This window comes from Bombina bombina, chromosome 3 (assembly GCF_027579735.1).
Source record: "Bombina bombina isolate aBomBom1 chromosome 3, aBomBom1.pri, whole genome shotgun sequence".
NCBI lineage: Eukaryota > Metazoa > Chordata > Amphibia > Anura > Bombinatoridae > Bombina > Bombina bombina.
The window spans coordinates 760,705,585-760,723,279 of record NC_069501.1 but is presented as its reverse complement, the minus strand read 5'-3'; the positions used below and the strand labels follow the sequence as shown (position 1 = coordinate 760,723,279).

The window sequence follows — 17,695 nt, the reverse complement described above, 5'->3', positions numbered from 1 at the left end:
TATGTTGTTTTTTCTCTTACATTGAGCAAGATGTCCCAATCTGATCCTGCCTCAGAAGTTTCTGCTGGAACATTGCTGCCTGACATCGGTTCTACCAAAGCCAAGTGCATTTGTTGTAAAAGTGTAGAAATTATTCCATCAAATGTCATTTGTAATAGTTGTCATGATAAACTTTTACATGCAGATAGTGTTTCCATCAGTAATAGTACATTGCCAGTTGCAGTTCCTTCAACTTCTAATGTACATGATATACCTGTAAATTTTAAAAAAATTGTATCTGATTCTATTCTGAAGGCTTTGTCTGCATTTCCACCTTCTAATAAACGTAAAAGGTCTTTTAAAACTTCTCATTTAGCTGATGAAATTTCAAATGACCAGCAACATAACAATTTATCCTCTTCTGATGAGGATCTATCTGATTCAGAACCTTCCTCAGACATTGACACTGACAAATCTACTTATTTATTTAAAATAGAGTATATGCATTCTTTATTAAAAGAAGTGTTAATTACTTTGGATATTGAGGTAACCAGTCCTATTGACGTTGAGTCTAATAAACATTTTAAATGCTGTTTTTAAACCTCCTGTGGTTTCCCCAGGGGTTTTTCCTATTCCTGAGGCTATTTCTGATATGATTTCTAGGGAATGGAATAAGCCAGGTTCTTCTTTTATTCCTTCTTCAAGGTTTAAAAAATTATATCCTTTACCAGCAAAATCTATAGAGTTTTGGGAAAAAATCCCCGAAGGCTATTTCTATTCTTGCTAAACGTACCGCTATTCCTATGGAAGATGGTACTTCCTTTAAGGTTCCTTTAGATAGGAAGCTTGAATCCTATCTAAGGAAGGCCTATTTATATTCAGGTCATCTTCTCAGACCTGCTATTTCTTTGGCTGATGTTGCGGCTGCCTCAACTTTTTGGTTGGAGAATTTAGCGCAACGAGAATTGGATCCTGACATATCTAGCATTACTCGCTTACATGCTAATCATTTTATTTGTGATGCCATTTTTTATATTATCAAAATTGATGTTAGATCCATGTCTTTAGCTGTATTAGCTAGAAGAGCTTTGTGGCTTAAATCTTGGCATGCTGATATGACATCTAAATCTAGATTACTATCTTTCTTTCCAAGATAATTTATTTGTTTCTCAGTTGGATTCTATTATTTCAACTATCACTGGAGAAAAAGGAGTTTTCTTTCATGTAATTAGCAAGAGTCCATGAGCTAGTGACGTATGGGATATACATTCCTACCAGGAGGGGCAAAGTTTCCCAAACCTTAAAATGCTTATAAATACACCCCTCACCACACCCACAATTCAGTTTTACAAACTTTGCCTCCGATGGAGGTGGTGAAGTAAGTTTGTGCTAGATTCTACGTTGATATGCGCTCCGCAGCAAGTTGGAGCCCGGTTTTCCTCTCAGCGTGCAGTGAATGTCAGAGGGATGTGAGGAGAGTATTGCCTATTTGAATGCAGTGATCTCCTTCTACGGGGTCTATTTCATAGGTTCTCTGTTATCGGTCGTAGAGATTCATCTCTTACCTCCCTTTTCAGATCGACGATATACTCTTATATATACCATTACCTCTGCTGATTCTCGTTTCAGTACTGGTTTGGCTTTCTACAAACATGTAGATGAGTGTCCTGGGGTAAGTAAATCTTATTTTCTGTGACACTCTAAGCTATGGTTGGGCACTTTGTTTATAAAGTTCTAAATATATGTATTCAAACATTTATTTGCCTTGACTCAGAATGTTCAACTTTCCTTATTTTTCAGACAGTCAGTTTCATATTTGGGATAATGCATTTGAATTAATAATTTTTTCTTACCTTCAAAAATTTGACTCTTTTTTTTCTGTGGGCTGTTAGGCTCGCGGGGGCTGAAAATGCTTCATTTTATTGCGTCATTCTTGGCGCGGACTTTTTTGGCGCAAAAATTCTTTTCCGTTTCCGGCGTCATACGTGTCGCCGGAAGTTGCGTCATTTTTTGACGTTATTATGCGCCAAAAATGTCGGCGTTCCGGATGTGGCGTCATTTTTGGCGCCAAAAGCATTTAGGCGCCAAATAATGTGGGCGTCTTATTTGGCGCTAAAAAATAATGGCGTCGCTTTTGTCTCCACATTATTTAAGTCTTATTTTTTCATTGCTTCTGGTTACTAGAAGCTTGTTCTTTGGCATTTTTTTCCCATTCCTGAAACTGTCATTTAAGGAATTTGATCAATTTTGCTTTATATGTTGTTTTTTCTCTTACATGTTGCAAGATGTCTCACGTTGCATCTGAGTCAGAAGATACTACAGGAAAATCGCTGTCTAGTGCTGGAGCTATCAAGCTAAGTGTATCTGCTATAATTTTTGGTATCTGTTTCTCCAGCTGTTGTTTGTATTGCATGTCATGACAAACTTATTAATGCAGATAAAATTTCCTTTAGTACTGTTACATTACCTGTTGCTGTTCCGTCAACATCTAATTTTCAGAGTGTTCCTGATAAACATAAGAGATTTTATTTTTTAAATCCATTAAGAAGGCTATGTCTGTTATTTCTCCTTCTAGTTTACATAAAAGTCTTTTAAAACTTCGCTTTTTTCAGATGAATTTTTAAATGAACACCATCATTCTGATACTGATAATGGTTCTTCTGGTTCAGAGGTTTCTGTCTCAGAGGTTGATGCTGATAAATCTTTGTATTTGTTAAAGATGGAATTTATTCGTTCTTTATTTAAAGAAGTATTAATTGCATTAGAAATAGAGGATTCTGGTCCTCTTGATACTAAATCTAAACGTTTAATTAAGGTTTTTAAATCTCCTGTAGTTATTCCAGAAGTGTTTAATCTCCCTGATGCTATTTCTGAAGTAATTTCCAGGGAATGGAATATTTTGGGTAATTCTTTTACTCCTTCTAAACGTTTAAGCAATTATATCCTATGCCATCTGACAGATTAGAGTTTTTTTGGGACAAAATCCCTAAGGTTATGGGGCTGTCTCTACTCCTGCTAAATGTGCTACTATTCCTACGGTAGATAGTAATTCATTTTAAGGATCCTTTAGATAGGAAAATTGAATCCTTTCTAAGAAAAGCTTACTTATGTTCAGGTAATCTTCTTAGACCTGCTATATTTTTAGCGGATGTTGCTGCAGCTTCAACTTTTTGGTTAGAAGCTTTAGCGCAACAAGTAACAGATCATAATTTTATAGCATTATTATTATTCTATAACATGCTAATAATTTTATTGGTGATACCATCTTTTGATATCATTAGAGTTGATGTCAGGTATATGTCTCTAGCTATTTTAGCTAGAAAAGCTTTATGGATTAAACTTGGAATGCTGATATGTCTTCTAAGTCAACTTTGCTTTCCTTTTCTTTCCAGGGTAATAAATTATTATTTCAACCGTTTCTGGAAGGAAGGGAACTTTTTTACCAAAGGATAAAAAATCTAAGGTAAATTTAGGTCTAATAATCATTTTTCGTTCCTTTCCTCACAATAAGGAACAAAAGCCTGATCCTTCATCCTCAGGAGCGGTATCAGTTTGGAAACTATTTCCAGTTTGGAATATATCCAAGCCTTATAGAAAACCTATAGCCAGCTCCTAAGTACCCATGAAGGTGCGGACCTTATTCCAGCTCAGCTGGTATGGGGCAGATTACGTTTTCTTCAAAGAAATTTTGATCAATTCCGTTCTCAATTTCTGGTTTTAGAACATTGTTTCAGAAAGGTACAGCATTGGCTTCAGTTAAGGCCTCCTGCTAAGAGATTTTTTTCTTTCCCGTGTCCCAGTTAACACAGCAAAGGCTCAGCATTTCTGAAATGTGTTTCAGATCTAGAGTTGGCTGGAGTAATTATGCCAGTTCCAGTTCTGGAACAGGGGCTGGGGTTTTATTTTATCTCTTCATTGTACCAAAGAAGGTCAATTCCTTCAGACCAGTTCCGGATCTATCAATATTGAATCGTTATGTAAGGACACCAACATTCAGTTTCTGTAGGACTGTCTTGCCTTTTGTTTAGCAAGGGCATTATATGTCTACAATAGATTTACAGGATGTGTATCTGCATATTCCGATTCATCCAGATCACTTTGTGTCTGAGATTCTCTTTTTAGACAAGCATTACCAGTTTTGTGGCTGTACCGTTTGGCCTAGCCTCAGTTCCAAGAATTTTTTTCAAAGATTCTCGGTGCCCTTCTTTCTGTAATCAGAGAACAGGGTTTTGGTATTTCCTTATTGGACGATATCTGGGTACTTGCTCAGTCTTCTCATTTTCGAAGAATCTCATATGAATCGACTTGTGTTGTTTCTTCAAGTTCATGGTTGGAGGATCAATTTACCAATCAGTTCATTGATTCCTCAGACAAGGGTAACCTTTTTAGGTTTCTAGAATAGATTCAGTGTCTATGACTCTGTCCTTGTCAGACAAGAGAAGTTTAACATTGATTTCAGCTTGTCAAAACCTTCAGTCACAATCATTCCCTTTGGTAGCCTTATGCATGGAAATTTTAGGTCTTAAGACTGCCGCATCAGATGCGATCTCCTTTGCTCGTTTTCACATGCGACTTCTTCAGCTCTGTATGCTGAACCAATGGTGCAGGGATTACTCAAAGATATCTCACTTAATATCTTTAAACCGATTATACGACACTCTCTGACATGGTGGACAGATCACCATCGTTTAGTTCAGGGGGCTTCTTTGTTCTTCCGACCTGGACTATAATCTCAACAGATGCAAGTCTTACAGGTTGGGGAGCTGTGTGGGGGTATCTGACGGCACAAGGGGTTTGGGAATCTCAGGAGGTGAGATTTCCGATCAATATTTTGGAACTCCGTGCAATTTCAGAGCTCTTCAGTCTTGGCCTCTTCTGAAGAGAGAGTTGTTCATTTGTTTTCAGATAGACAATGTCACAACTGTGGCATACATCAATCATCAAGGAGGGACTCACAGTCCTCTGGCTATGAAAGAAGTATCTCGAATTTTGGTTTGGGCGGAATCCAGCTCCTGTCTAATCTCTGCGGTTCATATCCCAGGTATGGACAATTGGAAAGCGGATTATCTCAGTCGCCAAACATTGCACCTGGGCGAATGGTCTTCACCCAGAGGTATTTCCTCAGATTGTTCAAATGTGGGAACTCCCAGAAATAGATCTGATGGCTTCTCATCTAAACAAGAAACTTCCCTGGTATCTGTCCGGATCCAGGGATCCTCGGGCGGCGGCAGTGGATGCATTATCTCTTCCTTAAAAGTGTCATCCTGCTTATATCTTTCCGCCTCTAGTTCTTCTTCCAAGGGTATTCTCCAATATTCTAAGGAATGCTAGTTTGTCCTGCTGGTAGCTCCAGCATGGCCTCACAGGTTTTGGTATGCAGATCTTGTCCGGATGGCCTCTTGCCAGCTGTGGACTCTTCCGTTAAGACCAGTCTTTCTGTCTCAAGGTTCTTTTTTCCATCAGGATCTCAAAACCTTAATTTTAAGGTGTGGAGTTTGAACGCTTGATTCTTGGTCAAAGAGGTTTCTCTGACTCTGTGATTGATACTATGTGACAGGCTCGTAAATCTGTATCTAGAGAGATATATTATAGAGTCTGGAAGATTTATATTTCTTCAGGATGGTTTAGATAAAGGTTTGTCCGCAAGTTTCTTGAAAGACAAATCTCTGCTCTTTCTGTTCTTTTTCACAGAAGGATTGCTAATCTTCCTGATATTCATTGTTTTGTACAAGCTTTGGTTCGTATAAAACCTGTCATTCAGTCAATTTCTCCTCCTTGGAGTTTGAATTTGGTTCTGGGGGCTCTTCAAGCTCCTCCTTTTGAACCCATGCATTTTTTGGTCATTATATTACTTTCTTGGAAAGTTTTGTTTCTTTTGGCCATCTCTTCTGCCAGAAGAGTCTCTGAATTATCTACTCTTTTTTGTGAGTCTCCTTTTCTGATTTTGCATCAGGATAAGGCGGTGCTGCGAACTTCTTTTGAATTTTTTACCTAAGGTTGTGAATTCTAACAACATTAGTAGAGAAATTGTGGTTCCTTCATTATGTCCTATTCCTATGAATTCTAAGGAGAAATCTTTGCATTCTTTGGATGCTGTTAGAGCTTTGTAATATTATGTTGAAGCTATTAAGTTTTTCCGAAAGACTTCTAGTCTATTTGTCATCTTTTCCGGTTCTAGAAAAGATCAGAAAGCTTCTGCCATTTCTTTGGCATCTTGGTTGAAATCTTTATTTCATCATGCCTATGTTGAGTCGGGTAACACTCCGCCTCAAAGGATTACAGCTCATTCTACTAGGTTAGTTTCTACTTCCTGGGCGTTTAAGAATGAAGCTTCGGTTGATCAGATTTGCGAACCAGCAACTTGGTCCTCTTTGCATACTTTTACTAAATTCTACCATTTTGATGTGTTTTCTTCTTCTGAAGCAGTTTTTGGTAGAAACGTACTTCAGGCAGTGGTTTCAGTTTGAATCTTCTGCTTATGTTTTTTCATTAAAAATTTTATTCTGGGTGTGGATTATTTTCAGCAGGAATTGGCTGTCTTTATTTTATCCCTCCCTCTCTAGTGACTCTTGTGTGGAAAGATCCACATCTTGGGTAATCATTATCCCATACGTCACTAGCTCATGGACTCTTGCTAATTACATGAAAGAAAACATAATTTATGTAAGAACTTACCTGATAAATTCATTTCTTTCATATTAGCAAGAGTCCATGAGGCCCGCCCTTTTTTTGTGGTGGTTTTGATTTTTTTGTATAAAGCACAATTATTCCAATTCCTTATTTTATATGCTTTCGCACTTTTTTCTTATCACCCCACTTCTTGGCTATTCGTTAAACTGAATTGTGGGTGTGGTGAGGGGTGTATTTATAGGCATTTTAAGGTTTGGGAAACTTTGCCCCTCCTGGTAGGAATGTATATCCCATACGTCACTAGCTCATGGACTCTTGCTAATATGAAAGAAATGAATTTATCAGGTAAGTTCTTACATAAATTATGTTTTTCTGCCTCAGGATAAAAAACCTAAGGGTAAATCTAAGGCTTCTAACCGTTTTCGTTCCTTTCGTCAGAATAAGGAACAAAAACTCAATCCTCCTCCCAAGGAATCTGCTTCCAATTGGAAGCCTTCCTCAAATTGGAATAAATCCAAACCATTTAGGAAACCAAAGTCTGCCCCTAAGTCCGCATGAAGGTGCGGCCCTCATTCCAGCTCAGCTGGTAGGGGGCAGATTAAGGTTTTTCAAGGATTTTTGGATAAAATCTGTCCAAAAGCATTGTCTCTCAGGGGTATCGAATAGGATTCAAAGTAAGACCTGTGAGAAGATTTTTTCTCTCACGCATCCCTGTAAATCCAGTAAAAGCTCAGGCTTTTCTGAAGTGTGTTTCAGACCTGGAGTCTTCAGGGGTAATCATGCCAGTAATCATGCCTCTTCAGGAACAAGGTTTGGGGTTTTATTCAAACCTATTCATTGTACCAAAGAGAGAAAATTTATTCAGACCAGTTCTGGATCTGAAAATATTGAATCGTTATGTAAGAGTACCAACTTTCAAGATGGTGACTATAAGGACTATTCTGCCTTTTGTTCAGCAAGGACATTATATGTCCACAATAGACTTGCAGGATGCATACCTTCATATTCCGATTCATCCAGAACACTATCAGTTTCTGAGATTCTCTTTTCTAGACAAGCATTACCAATTTGTTGCTCTTCCATTTGGCCTAGCAACAGCTCCAAGAATTCTTTCAAAGGTTCTGGGTGCCCTACTATCTGTAATCAGAGAACAGGGTATTGCGGTGTTTCCTTATTTGGACGATATCTTGGTACTAGCTCAGTCTTTACATACTGCAGAATCTCTCACGAATCAACAAGCGTTGTTTCTTCGGAAACATGGTTGGAGGATCAATTTACCAAAAAGTTTCTTGATTCCTCAGACAAGGGTCACCTTTTTAGGCTTCCAGATAGATTCAGTGTCCATGACTCTGTCTCTAACAGACAGGAGACGTTTAAGATTGGTCACAGCATGCCGGCACCTTCAGTCTCAGTCATTCCCTTCAGTGGCTATGTGCATGGAAGTTTTAGGTCTCATGACTGCAGCATCGGACGCGATCCCCTTTGCTCGTTTTCACATGAGACCTCTACAGCTTTGCATGCTGAATCAATGGTGCAGGGATTATACAAAGATATCACAATTAATATCCTTGAATCCCAATGTACGACACTCTCTGACATGGCGGATAGATCACCATCGTTTAGTTCAAGGGGCTTCTTTTGTTCGGCCAACCTGGACTGTGATCTCTGCAGATGCAAGTCTTTCAGGTTGGGGAGCTGTTTGGGGATCTCTGACAGCACAAGGGGTTTGGAAATCTCAAGAGGCGAGATTACCAATAAATATTTTAGAACTCTGTGCAATTCTCAGGGCTCTTCAGTTTTGGCCTCTGCTAAAGAGAGAACCGTTCATTTGTTTTCAGACAGACAATATCACAACTGTGGCTTATGTCAATCATCAGGGTGGGACTCACAGTCCCCAAGCTATGAAAGAAGTATCTTGGATACTTGCTTGGGCGGAATCCAGCTCCTGTCTAATCTCTGCAGTGCATATCCCAGGTGTAGACAATTGGGAAGCGGATTATCTCAGCCGCCAGACTTTACATCCAGGGGAGTGGTCTCTCCATTCAGATGTGTTTTCTCAGATTGTTCAGATGTGGGGTCTTCCAGAAATAGATCTCATGGCCTCTCATCTAAACAAGAAACTTCCCAGATATCTGTCCAGGTCCAGGGATGTTCAGGCGGAAGCCGTGGATGCACTGACACTTCCTTGGTGTTATCATCCTGCTTACATCTTCCCGCCTCTAGTTCTCCTTCCAAGAGTAATCTGCAAAATCATCATGGAACAGTCTTTTGTGTTGCTGGTGGCTCCAGCATGGCCACACAGGTTTTGGTATGCGGATCTGTTTCGGATGTCCAGTTGCCTGCCTTGGCCACTTCCGTTACGCCCAGACCTTCTATCTCAAGGTCCGTTTTTCCATCAGGATCTCAAATCATTAAATTTGAAGGTATGGAAATTCAACGCTTAGTTCTAAGTCATAGAGGTTTCTCTAACTCAGTGATTAATACTATGTTACAAGCTCGTAAATCTGTCTCTAGAAAGATTTATTATAGAGTTTGGAAGACTTACATTTCATGGTGTTCTTCTCATGAATTCTCCTGGCATTCTTTTAGAATTCCTAGAATTTTACAGTTCCTTAAGGATGGTTTGGATAAGGGTTTGTCTGCAAGTTCCTTGAAAGGACAAATCTCCGCTCTTTCTGTTTTTTTTTTTCACATAAAGATTGCTATACTTCCTGATATTCACTGTTTTGTACAGGCTTTAGTTCGTATTAAGCCAGTCATTAAATCAATTTCTCTTCCTTGGAGTCTTAATTTGGTTCTGAAGGCGTTACAGGCTCCTCCATTTGAGCCTATGCATTCTTTGGACATTAAACTACTTTCTTGGAAAGTGTTGTTCCTTTTGGCTATCTCTTCTGCTAGAAGAGTTTCTGAGCTATTTGCTCTTTTTTGTGAGTCTCCTTTTCTGATTTTTCATCAGGATAAGGCAGTTTTGCGGACTTCCTTTCAATTTTTACCTAGGGATGTGAATTCTAACAACATTAGTAGAGAAATTGTTGTCCCTTCCTTATGTCCTAATCCTAAGAATTCTTTGGAGAGATCCTTACATTCTGTGGATGTGGTAAGAGCTTTGAAATATGTGGAATCTACTAAAGATTTCAGGAAGACTTCCAGTCTATTAGTTTTATTTTCTGGTCCTAGGAAAGGTCAGAAGGCTTCTGCTAGTTCCTTGGCTTCTTGGTTGAAACTTTTGATTCATCAAGCTTATTTGGAGTCGGGCCAGGCCCCGCCTCAGAGAATTACAGCTCATTCTACTAGATCAGTTTCCACTTTGTGGGCTTTTAAGAATGAAGCTTCAGTTGATCAGATTTGCAAAGCTGCGACTTGGTCCTCTATGCATACATTTACTAAATTCTACCGTTTTGATGTATTTGCTTCTTCGGAAGCAGTTTTTGGTAGAAAAGTTCTTCAGGCAGCTGTTTCAGTTTGATTCTTCTACTTTTGATTTAAGTTTTTTTTCTTTCAAAGATGAAATAAAATTATTTTTGTTTTGGGTTGTAAATTAATTTTTTCAGCGGAATATGGCTGTTTTTATTTTTATTCCCTCCCTCTCTAGTGACTCTTGAGTGGAATACTCCACATCTTGGGTATTGATATCTCATATGTCACTAGCTCATGGACTCTTGCCAATTACATGAAAGAAAACATAATTTATGTAAGAACTTACCTGATTAATTCATTTCTTTCATATTGGCAAGAGTCCATGAGGCCCACCCTTTTTATGGTGGTTATGATTTTTTGTATAAAGCACAATTATTTCCAAATTTGCTTTGTTGATGCTTTCTACTCCTTTCTTTTTCACCCCACTGCTTGGCAATTCGTTAAACTGAATTTTGGGTGTGGTGAGTGGTGTATTTATAGGCATTTTGAGGTTTGGGAAACTTTGCCCCTCCTGGTAGGATTGTATATCCCATATGTCACTAGCTCATGGACTCTTGCCAATATGAAAGAAATGAATTAATCAGGTAAGTTTTTACATAAATTATGTTTTTCTGTAATTTTAGAGTTTATTTTTGGTAATTTAATGTTAGGTTTTATTTAAGTGTAACTTAGTATTGGGGTTAATTTAGGGGGTGTTAGAGGGCTTAGTAATTTAGTTATTTGCATGGTGTTGGGTTGGGGGTTTAGGGGTTCATAGGTTAATTAGGTTTATTGTGATGTGGGGGGTTGGCGGTTAAGGGGTTAATATTTTTATTGTTTGTGGATTAGGGGTTAATTACTTTATTATTTTGCTATGTTGGCGGTCTCGGTGCTTAATACTTTGTGCGGGATGTTAATTTATTTTGTTCTTTGTATGGGCGGTTAGTTTTTTTCCCCCCAATTTCTTGCGTGGGGGGTTGTTACGTGTTTTTTCGTTATTTCTTGCCGGTGGTTGCGTGCTGTGTTTTTTTTGTTTTTTTTGTTTTTTAATGCTTTGGGTTTGCTTATGCTGCATCCAGGTAGATTCATAAAATGGCAGGTGGATTCTTTCACCACTCTGCCATTTTCGTAAATTGGATATTAAATTCCCCTGATAACTGTAATTTTAAATGCCTTTTTATTAGATGCAATGGAAAAAAAAAGATGACTAATCTGTTCCACTGGGGTTTATAACAATAAAGACAGTAAGTAAAACTATACTAAAATGAAAGAAAGATGTCTAATTGGAGATAACCTTATCTAATTTATGATAAACTACTATGCAATAGTGTTGTCTTTGCATAACATCATTACTTAGAAGTACCCTAATAAGTTCTCAATTTTTTCCTGTGCATTGTCCTATTTTACAGGTTTCTGATGTTAAAGGACTTGAAGATGAAGCTCAGATTGCGTTTGCAACACTGGATCTTGTTGATGGAAAAATAGATGACGCCATAGTCATTTTTTATGATATCAAGAATGTTCTTTCTTATTGGAATCTTGCATTGGTATGTTTTACAGCTGTATGTAGAGATCTGTTGAAAATACTTAGAATGCAGCATTTTTTTTATATTTTCTTAACTGATGATAGAACATTACTTTTGTTGTCCACCATGAAAGAAAGTGAAAATAAAATGACTGGCTTTCTAAGAGTTTAAAACATCCAGTCTTCTAACCATTCTATTCAACATGAAGCACAAAGGCAAATACCTGTGAAAAACAAAATATGAGCACCCCCTATTCAAACTGTTATGTAAGAATTAGCACATGTATGTTACATATGTCAGGCTTGCAATTTTTGTCAGGTGCCATATTGTCTGGAATTATTGCTTAAACACCACACAAGTGTGTCTGCAAATCCATTCCTAAACGGATTACAAAAGTTCATCAGCTCATTTTCCCTATATAAAATACTTTAATTCTCAGCTTTGTTAAAACCCTTAAAAGGGGCATTATACACCAACATTATTATAGGCTATTTAAATAAAGCATTCGGTGTAGATGAAATTTGCAATATACATGCATTACCTATTTTGCAGCTAACTCTCTCCTTAAAATGGAAAAAAAATGCAGGGTGTTTCACTGAATATGTATACTTAAGTACTATACTCTAATTACTGAGCTATTGTTTTTCCCTAACTGTCTACAGACAGGAAGTCACTAACGGACATGACTGACTAACTAAAGCTGCACTAATTTTTGAGGTCTGCTGACTTTCATTTGTAAAATAAGAACATTAAGAGAGAACTTCATAAAAATCTCCAGCTTTGTCTCCCACCTCCTCTGGTAACACTGCAGCTAATTTGCCTAAAATCAGACCGCTGTGCCTCCTCTGCTGCACCGGGTGGTTACAATATAATACGTTAGCTTTCCATCCTAATGGGTGGAGAGTCCACTGCTTCATTCATTACTTGTGGGAATTAAGAACCTGGCCACCAGGAGGAGGCAAAGACACCCCAGCCAAAGGCTTAAATACCTCCCCCGCTCCCCTCATCCCCCAGTCATTCTTTGCCTTTCGTCACAGGAGATTGGCAGAGAAGTGTCAGAAGATTCGGAGTAGTCTCTTATGGAGGGTAGTACTCTTCGCAATGGGACTGGAGTTTTAAGTAGTCCTGTCAGCCTCTCAGTGAGAGCATGGGTGAAAGTTAGAGTCCGGATATGCAGGGAGAGTCTTTCTGCGAAACCATCCCGACTCAGCTTAACAAGTGCATGTCAGGAGCGATGCTACTAACCTGTCACACTTGAAAGGGCGTGTTCCTGTTCCACGGCATAGATTGTGGTAAGATTGTTTAATTTTTTATACATGTATGATAATGCTAGAAGACAGGGTCACAGTGTGACTCCTTTTATCTGTATAGAATCAAGGATTAATCTCCTGATGGAGATTATTGAACAGGGGGGAATAATCTTATATGTTTATTTGATTTTATGCTGCTTTTATGTGTGAGATGTTATGGGCTCATCGGCTGTTATGGAATATACAGGTTTCACTTTCCCTTTGAGAGCCATGCAGCTTACAAGCTTGGCGCACTTTTTCTCATAGCAGGGACAGTCCTGCATTGTGCACCATGTGATTCTTTCCCTCTTTCCTGACCGGGTGTCTATCAGAGAGGAATCCTAACTCACTGTACTGTCTGGTTCATGGGAGGTGGTGAGTGCCCCAGCCATTGGGATATAAAGGTGCAGATTTTTTGCGATGGAGGATTCTGTTACTTAGAGGGCACTCCCTCTATTCCTAAAAAAATATTTCTGTTTATATTGTGAGGAGGCCTTGGTACCATCCCCTCAATTATGTTCCATATGCCTTGATAATGTGATAATATCAAACATGTTTGATACCACTGAGCCGTCCACCTCTGAGGAGTTGTCATCCAGTGAGGTGCGTACCCTACATGCTTATCTCTCTACACATGTAGTTTCCCGTAGCATTGCTGATCCTCCATCTGGAGGGAGCCATTTTTTCACCAGACGTTGCTGCGCAGCTCAGATGGCGGTGTTTGCGGCCATTAATGCTTTATCTCATCTTGCTAAGCGCAAGTGAAAGGTTACATATTGCTCTCCTTCCCAGAGTACATTGGATAATTTTATTGGTTTTAATTGATAGGGTTATCAGAAGATAAAGTTCTTTCTGAGACTTCAGAGTATGAACATTCTGTGTCAGAGTCTGCTTACTCTCAACCTCGGAGGAACCAGACTTTAGTTTTAGGAATTTGCGCTTTCTTCTAAAGGAAGTTTTTTTGGCGAATTCAGTGGTTCCAGAGGCCAATTTGCCAGAGGAACCTTTGAATCCTAAATTGGATAGAGTTTGAGGACAGGGCGGTGCCTTATCCTTCCCTGCTCCTGTTACATGGCAAACATTATTACGAATGAATGGGACTGGATTGTTCCTCTCTTCTCGCTTTAAAAATATCGGTCCTGGACTCTCAATGGAGTTGTGGAGTTCCGTCCCTAAAAGGGATGGCGCTAGCTTCACCCTTGCTAAACGTATTACTATCCCGTTTGAGGATAGCTCTTAGTTTTAAGAGCCCATAGATAAAGGATGGAAACTCTTAAGAAAGTTGTTTCAACCGGAGGCGGCCGTAGCCGCGGTTGCTTGAGAAACTACCTTCTGGTGCGACTCCTTATAATATTTGATCAGGGTGGAGAGGTCCCCTTGATGTTAATCAGGAAAGATTTACGGCCTTGAGGGTTGCTAATTCTTTTATCTGTGATGCTATTAGGCAGATTATTCGCCTAAATGCTAAGGCTTCAGCCTTTTCTGTTCAGGCCCGTCGGGCTCTGGCTGAAGTCATGGTCTGCGGATCTGACTTAAGTCTAGACTTCTTTCCCTCCCCTTTAAGGAAATTATTTAGTTTGGTCCAGGGCTGGACACTGTTATCTCCAAGGTCACAGGGGGCAAGGGTGCCCTTCTACCGCAAGAGAATATGAACGAGTCTAAGTGACAGTTTCGTTCTTTTCATTTTGATAAAACCCATGTCAGCAGGCCTCTGCTAAGCCTGAGCAAACCAAGAGCTCTTGGAAGCCAGCTCAGTCCTGGAATAATTCCAAGCAGAGCAAGAAGCCCGTCGAGTCTTAAGTTGGCATGAAAGGGCGGTCCACGGCCCTCTTCTGGATCTTGTAGGGGGCAGACTGTCGCTCTTTTCATTTGCTTGGTTCAGGGATGTGCAGGATCAATGGGTCCTGGAGGTCATAGCTCAGGTTACAAGATAGGTTTCAAGTCTCAGCCACCCAAGGGCAGTTCTGTCTCTCTCTGTCTCCCGTCTTCCTGAACAGAAAGGAGGAAAGCCTTTCTGGGGTGCGTACGGGATCTGTCCTCCTAGGAGTTATTGTACCGGTGCCTATCGCAGTGAGAGGTTTGGGATACTATTCAAACCTTTTCGTGGTTTCAAAGGAGGAGGGAACTTTCCGTCTGATTTGGACGTAAAGTGCCTAAAGAAGTTAAATGTCCCCTCGTTCAAGATGGAGACAATAGGTCCATTCTTCTCCTCGTTTGAGAAGGGCAGTTCATGGCCACATTAGATCTGAAGGATGCTCCCTTCACGTATCAATCCTCAAGGACCACTTTCAGTTCCTAGGGTTTGTGTTCCTGGACCAGCACTTCCAGTTTATTGATCTTCTGTTTGGTCTAGCTGCTATAGTGGTGAGCATAGCTGCCTTCCAAGTAGTTGACCCGGGTTTGATTCAACGCACCATTCTCGGAGAAGTTTTTTGGAGAGTGGACCATTCCGAATCTCTCCTGTCGTCTTCGATCCCATGGATGGAAGATAAATCTAGAGAGAGTTCTCTTGTATTAAGTACCATGTCCATCATGGACATCATTTCCTTTGCCAGGTTTCACCTTGGACTGTTGCAACTGCGCATGCTTAAGCAGTGGAACAGCGATCATTCGGATCTATCTGGACAACCAATTGAGAGAATCGCTCTCTTGGTGTTTTGTCTGGATTACTTGTCCCAAGGGATGTCTCTCAAGACCATCCTGGGTGATTGTGACTACAGTTGCGAGTCTGTCAAGATGGGGAGCGGTTTGGGGTTCAAGGAAGGGACAGGGCGTATGGACTCAGGAGGAAAAGCTCTTTCCTGATTGCATTTTGGATCTTCGGACAATATACAATGCTCTGAATGCTTGGCCTCTGCTGGGTTTTTCCCAGTTTATCAGATTCCAGTCAGACAATATATCCTCGGTGGCTTACATCAACCATCAGGGGGGGAACGAGAAGCTCCCTAGCTATGAGGGAGGTATCTCAGATTCTGGAGTGGGCGGAGACCCAAATTTGTTTGCTGTCAGCGATCCACATTCCGGGTGTGGACAACTGGGAGCAGATTTCCTCAGCAGACAATACTTTAATCCGGGGGATTGGTCTCTCCATCCCGAGTGTTTGCGAAGATTTGCAAGAGGAAGATCTTATGACGTCTCATTACCAAGTTACCCAGATATGGGTCGATGTACAGGGATCCTCAGGGGGAGCTAACCAATGCGTTAGCAGTGCCTTGGAGGTTCAATCTTTTACAGCCGTTACCACCACTTCCTAGTGTAGTGGCTCGAATCAAGCAGGCGCCAGTGATACTGATTGCTCCGTCTTGGCCGCAAAGGATATGGTTTGCAGACTAGTGGGCATGTAGTTGTCTCCTCCGTGGAATTTACCTTGCCGCAGGGATCTGCTGACCAAGGTCTCTTTGTTCATCTATGTCTAGATCTCTGAGGCTGACTGCGTGGAGATTGAACGATTAGTCCTAGCCAAGAGAGGGTTTTCTGAGAGTGTTATGTTTACTCTCATTCAAGCTTGTAGCTGGTTGCTCGTCGCATCCATCATACGGTGTGGAGGACCTACTTATTCTGTTCTCCAGGATGAACTTGAGAAGGGCTTTTCTGCAACTCCCCTGAGGGGACATATTTCGGCCCTGTCTGTGTTACTGCACACGAGGTTAGCTGAGCTTCCTGATGTGCAGTCACTTGTTAAGGCTCTGCTATGATCAGACCTGTGTTTAGATCTATTGCTCCTTCTTGGAGTTTAAATCTTGTTCTTTAGGTTTTGCACTGGCTCCTTTGGAGCCTATGCATGAAGTAGACTTTAAATTGTCTTGGAAGGTTCCTTTTCTACGGGTTATTGCTTCTGCGCGCAGAGTATCTGTGATTACTGCCTTGCAATGCGTCCTTCCTTATCTGGATTTCCATGCTGATAAGGATGCGAACCAAGTTAGTTTTTCTTCCTAAGGTTGTGTCAATTCGCAACATCAATCATGAGATTGTGGTTCCTTTCAACGTAATTCTGGATGTGGTTTGTGCATTTAAGTCCTATCTTCAGGCTACGTAGGAATTTAGACAAATTTCTTTCTCGGTTTGTTCTCTTTCCAGGAAGTGTGGGGGCATAGGGCCTCTTCAACCTCCTTATCTTTTGGACTGAGGAGTGTCCTCAGTTTCGTATTGAAACAGCGGGACATAAGCCTCCTCTGAGGATTACGGCTCATTCAACTAGAGCTGTGGCCTCTTGGGCCTTTAACAACAAGGCTTCTATGGAGCAGATTGGTAGGGCAGCTACTTGGTCCTCTTTACATGCTTTTGCAACATTTTACTAATTTGATGTTTTTGCTTCGTCAGAAGCAGCTTTTGGGAGAAGGGTGCTGCAGGTTGTGCGGTGCCCTCAGTATAGGGTCTGCCTTCTTTTACCCTCCCGTTTTTTTTCATTCAGTGTCCTCTAGAGCTTGTGTATTTGTTCCCACAAGTAATGAATGAAGCAGTGGACTCTCCTCCCATTAAGATGAAAAAGTATGCTTACCTGATAATTTATTTTTCATCTGTGGGAGGAGAGTCCACTGCTCCTGCCTTTTTCTCTGGGGGGCGTACCTAAATTTAATATTCTTCTGGCACCATTTATACCCTGATATTCTCCTACTGTTCTTTGTTCCCTTGACAGGATGACTGGGGGATGAGGAAAGTGGTGGAGCTATTTAAGCCTTTAGCTGGGGTGTCTTTGCCGCCTCCTGGTAGCCAGCTTCTTAATTCCCACAAGTAATGAATGAAGCAGTGGACTCTCCTCCCACAGATGGAAATGAAATTATCAGCTAAGCATAATTTATGTCTTTACACACAGGGAGCTAAACTTCTCACACACTTCTCAGTGAAATATGATCCTGGCTAGAAGGAGGTTTTTTT

The 17,695-nt window shown here is 40.4% G+C and overlaps 1 protein-coding gene across 1 annotated transcript in view; it reads left to right on the top strand.

Annotated features, from left to right (window-relative positions):
* The window catches only part of LOC128652506 (E3 SUMO-protein ligase RanBP2), a 715,575-nt gene that overhangs the window by 155,547 nt on the left and 542,333 nt on the right, over positions 1 to 17,695 (top strand). Inside the window, exon 14 of the mRNA XM_053705441.1 lies at positions 11,415 to 11,552. Within this exon, the coding sequence (XP_053561416.1) occupies positions 11,415 to 11,552 (138 nt within the window). The remainder of the gene's footprint in view (positions 1 to 11,414; positions 11,553 to 17,695) is intronic.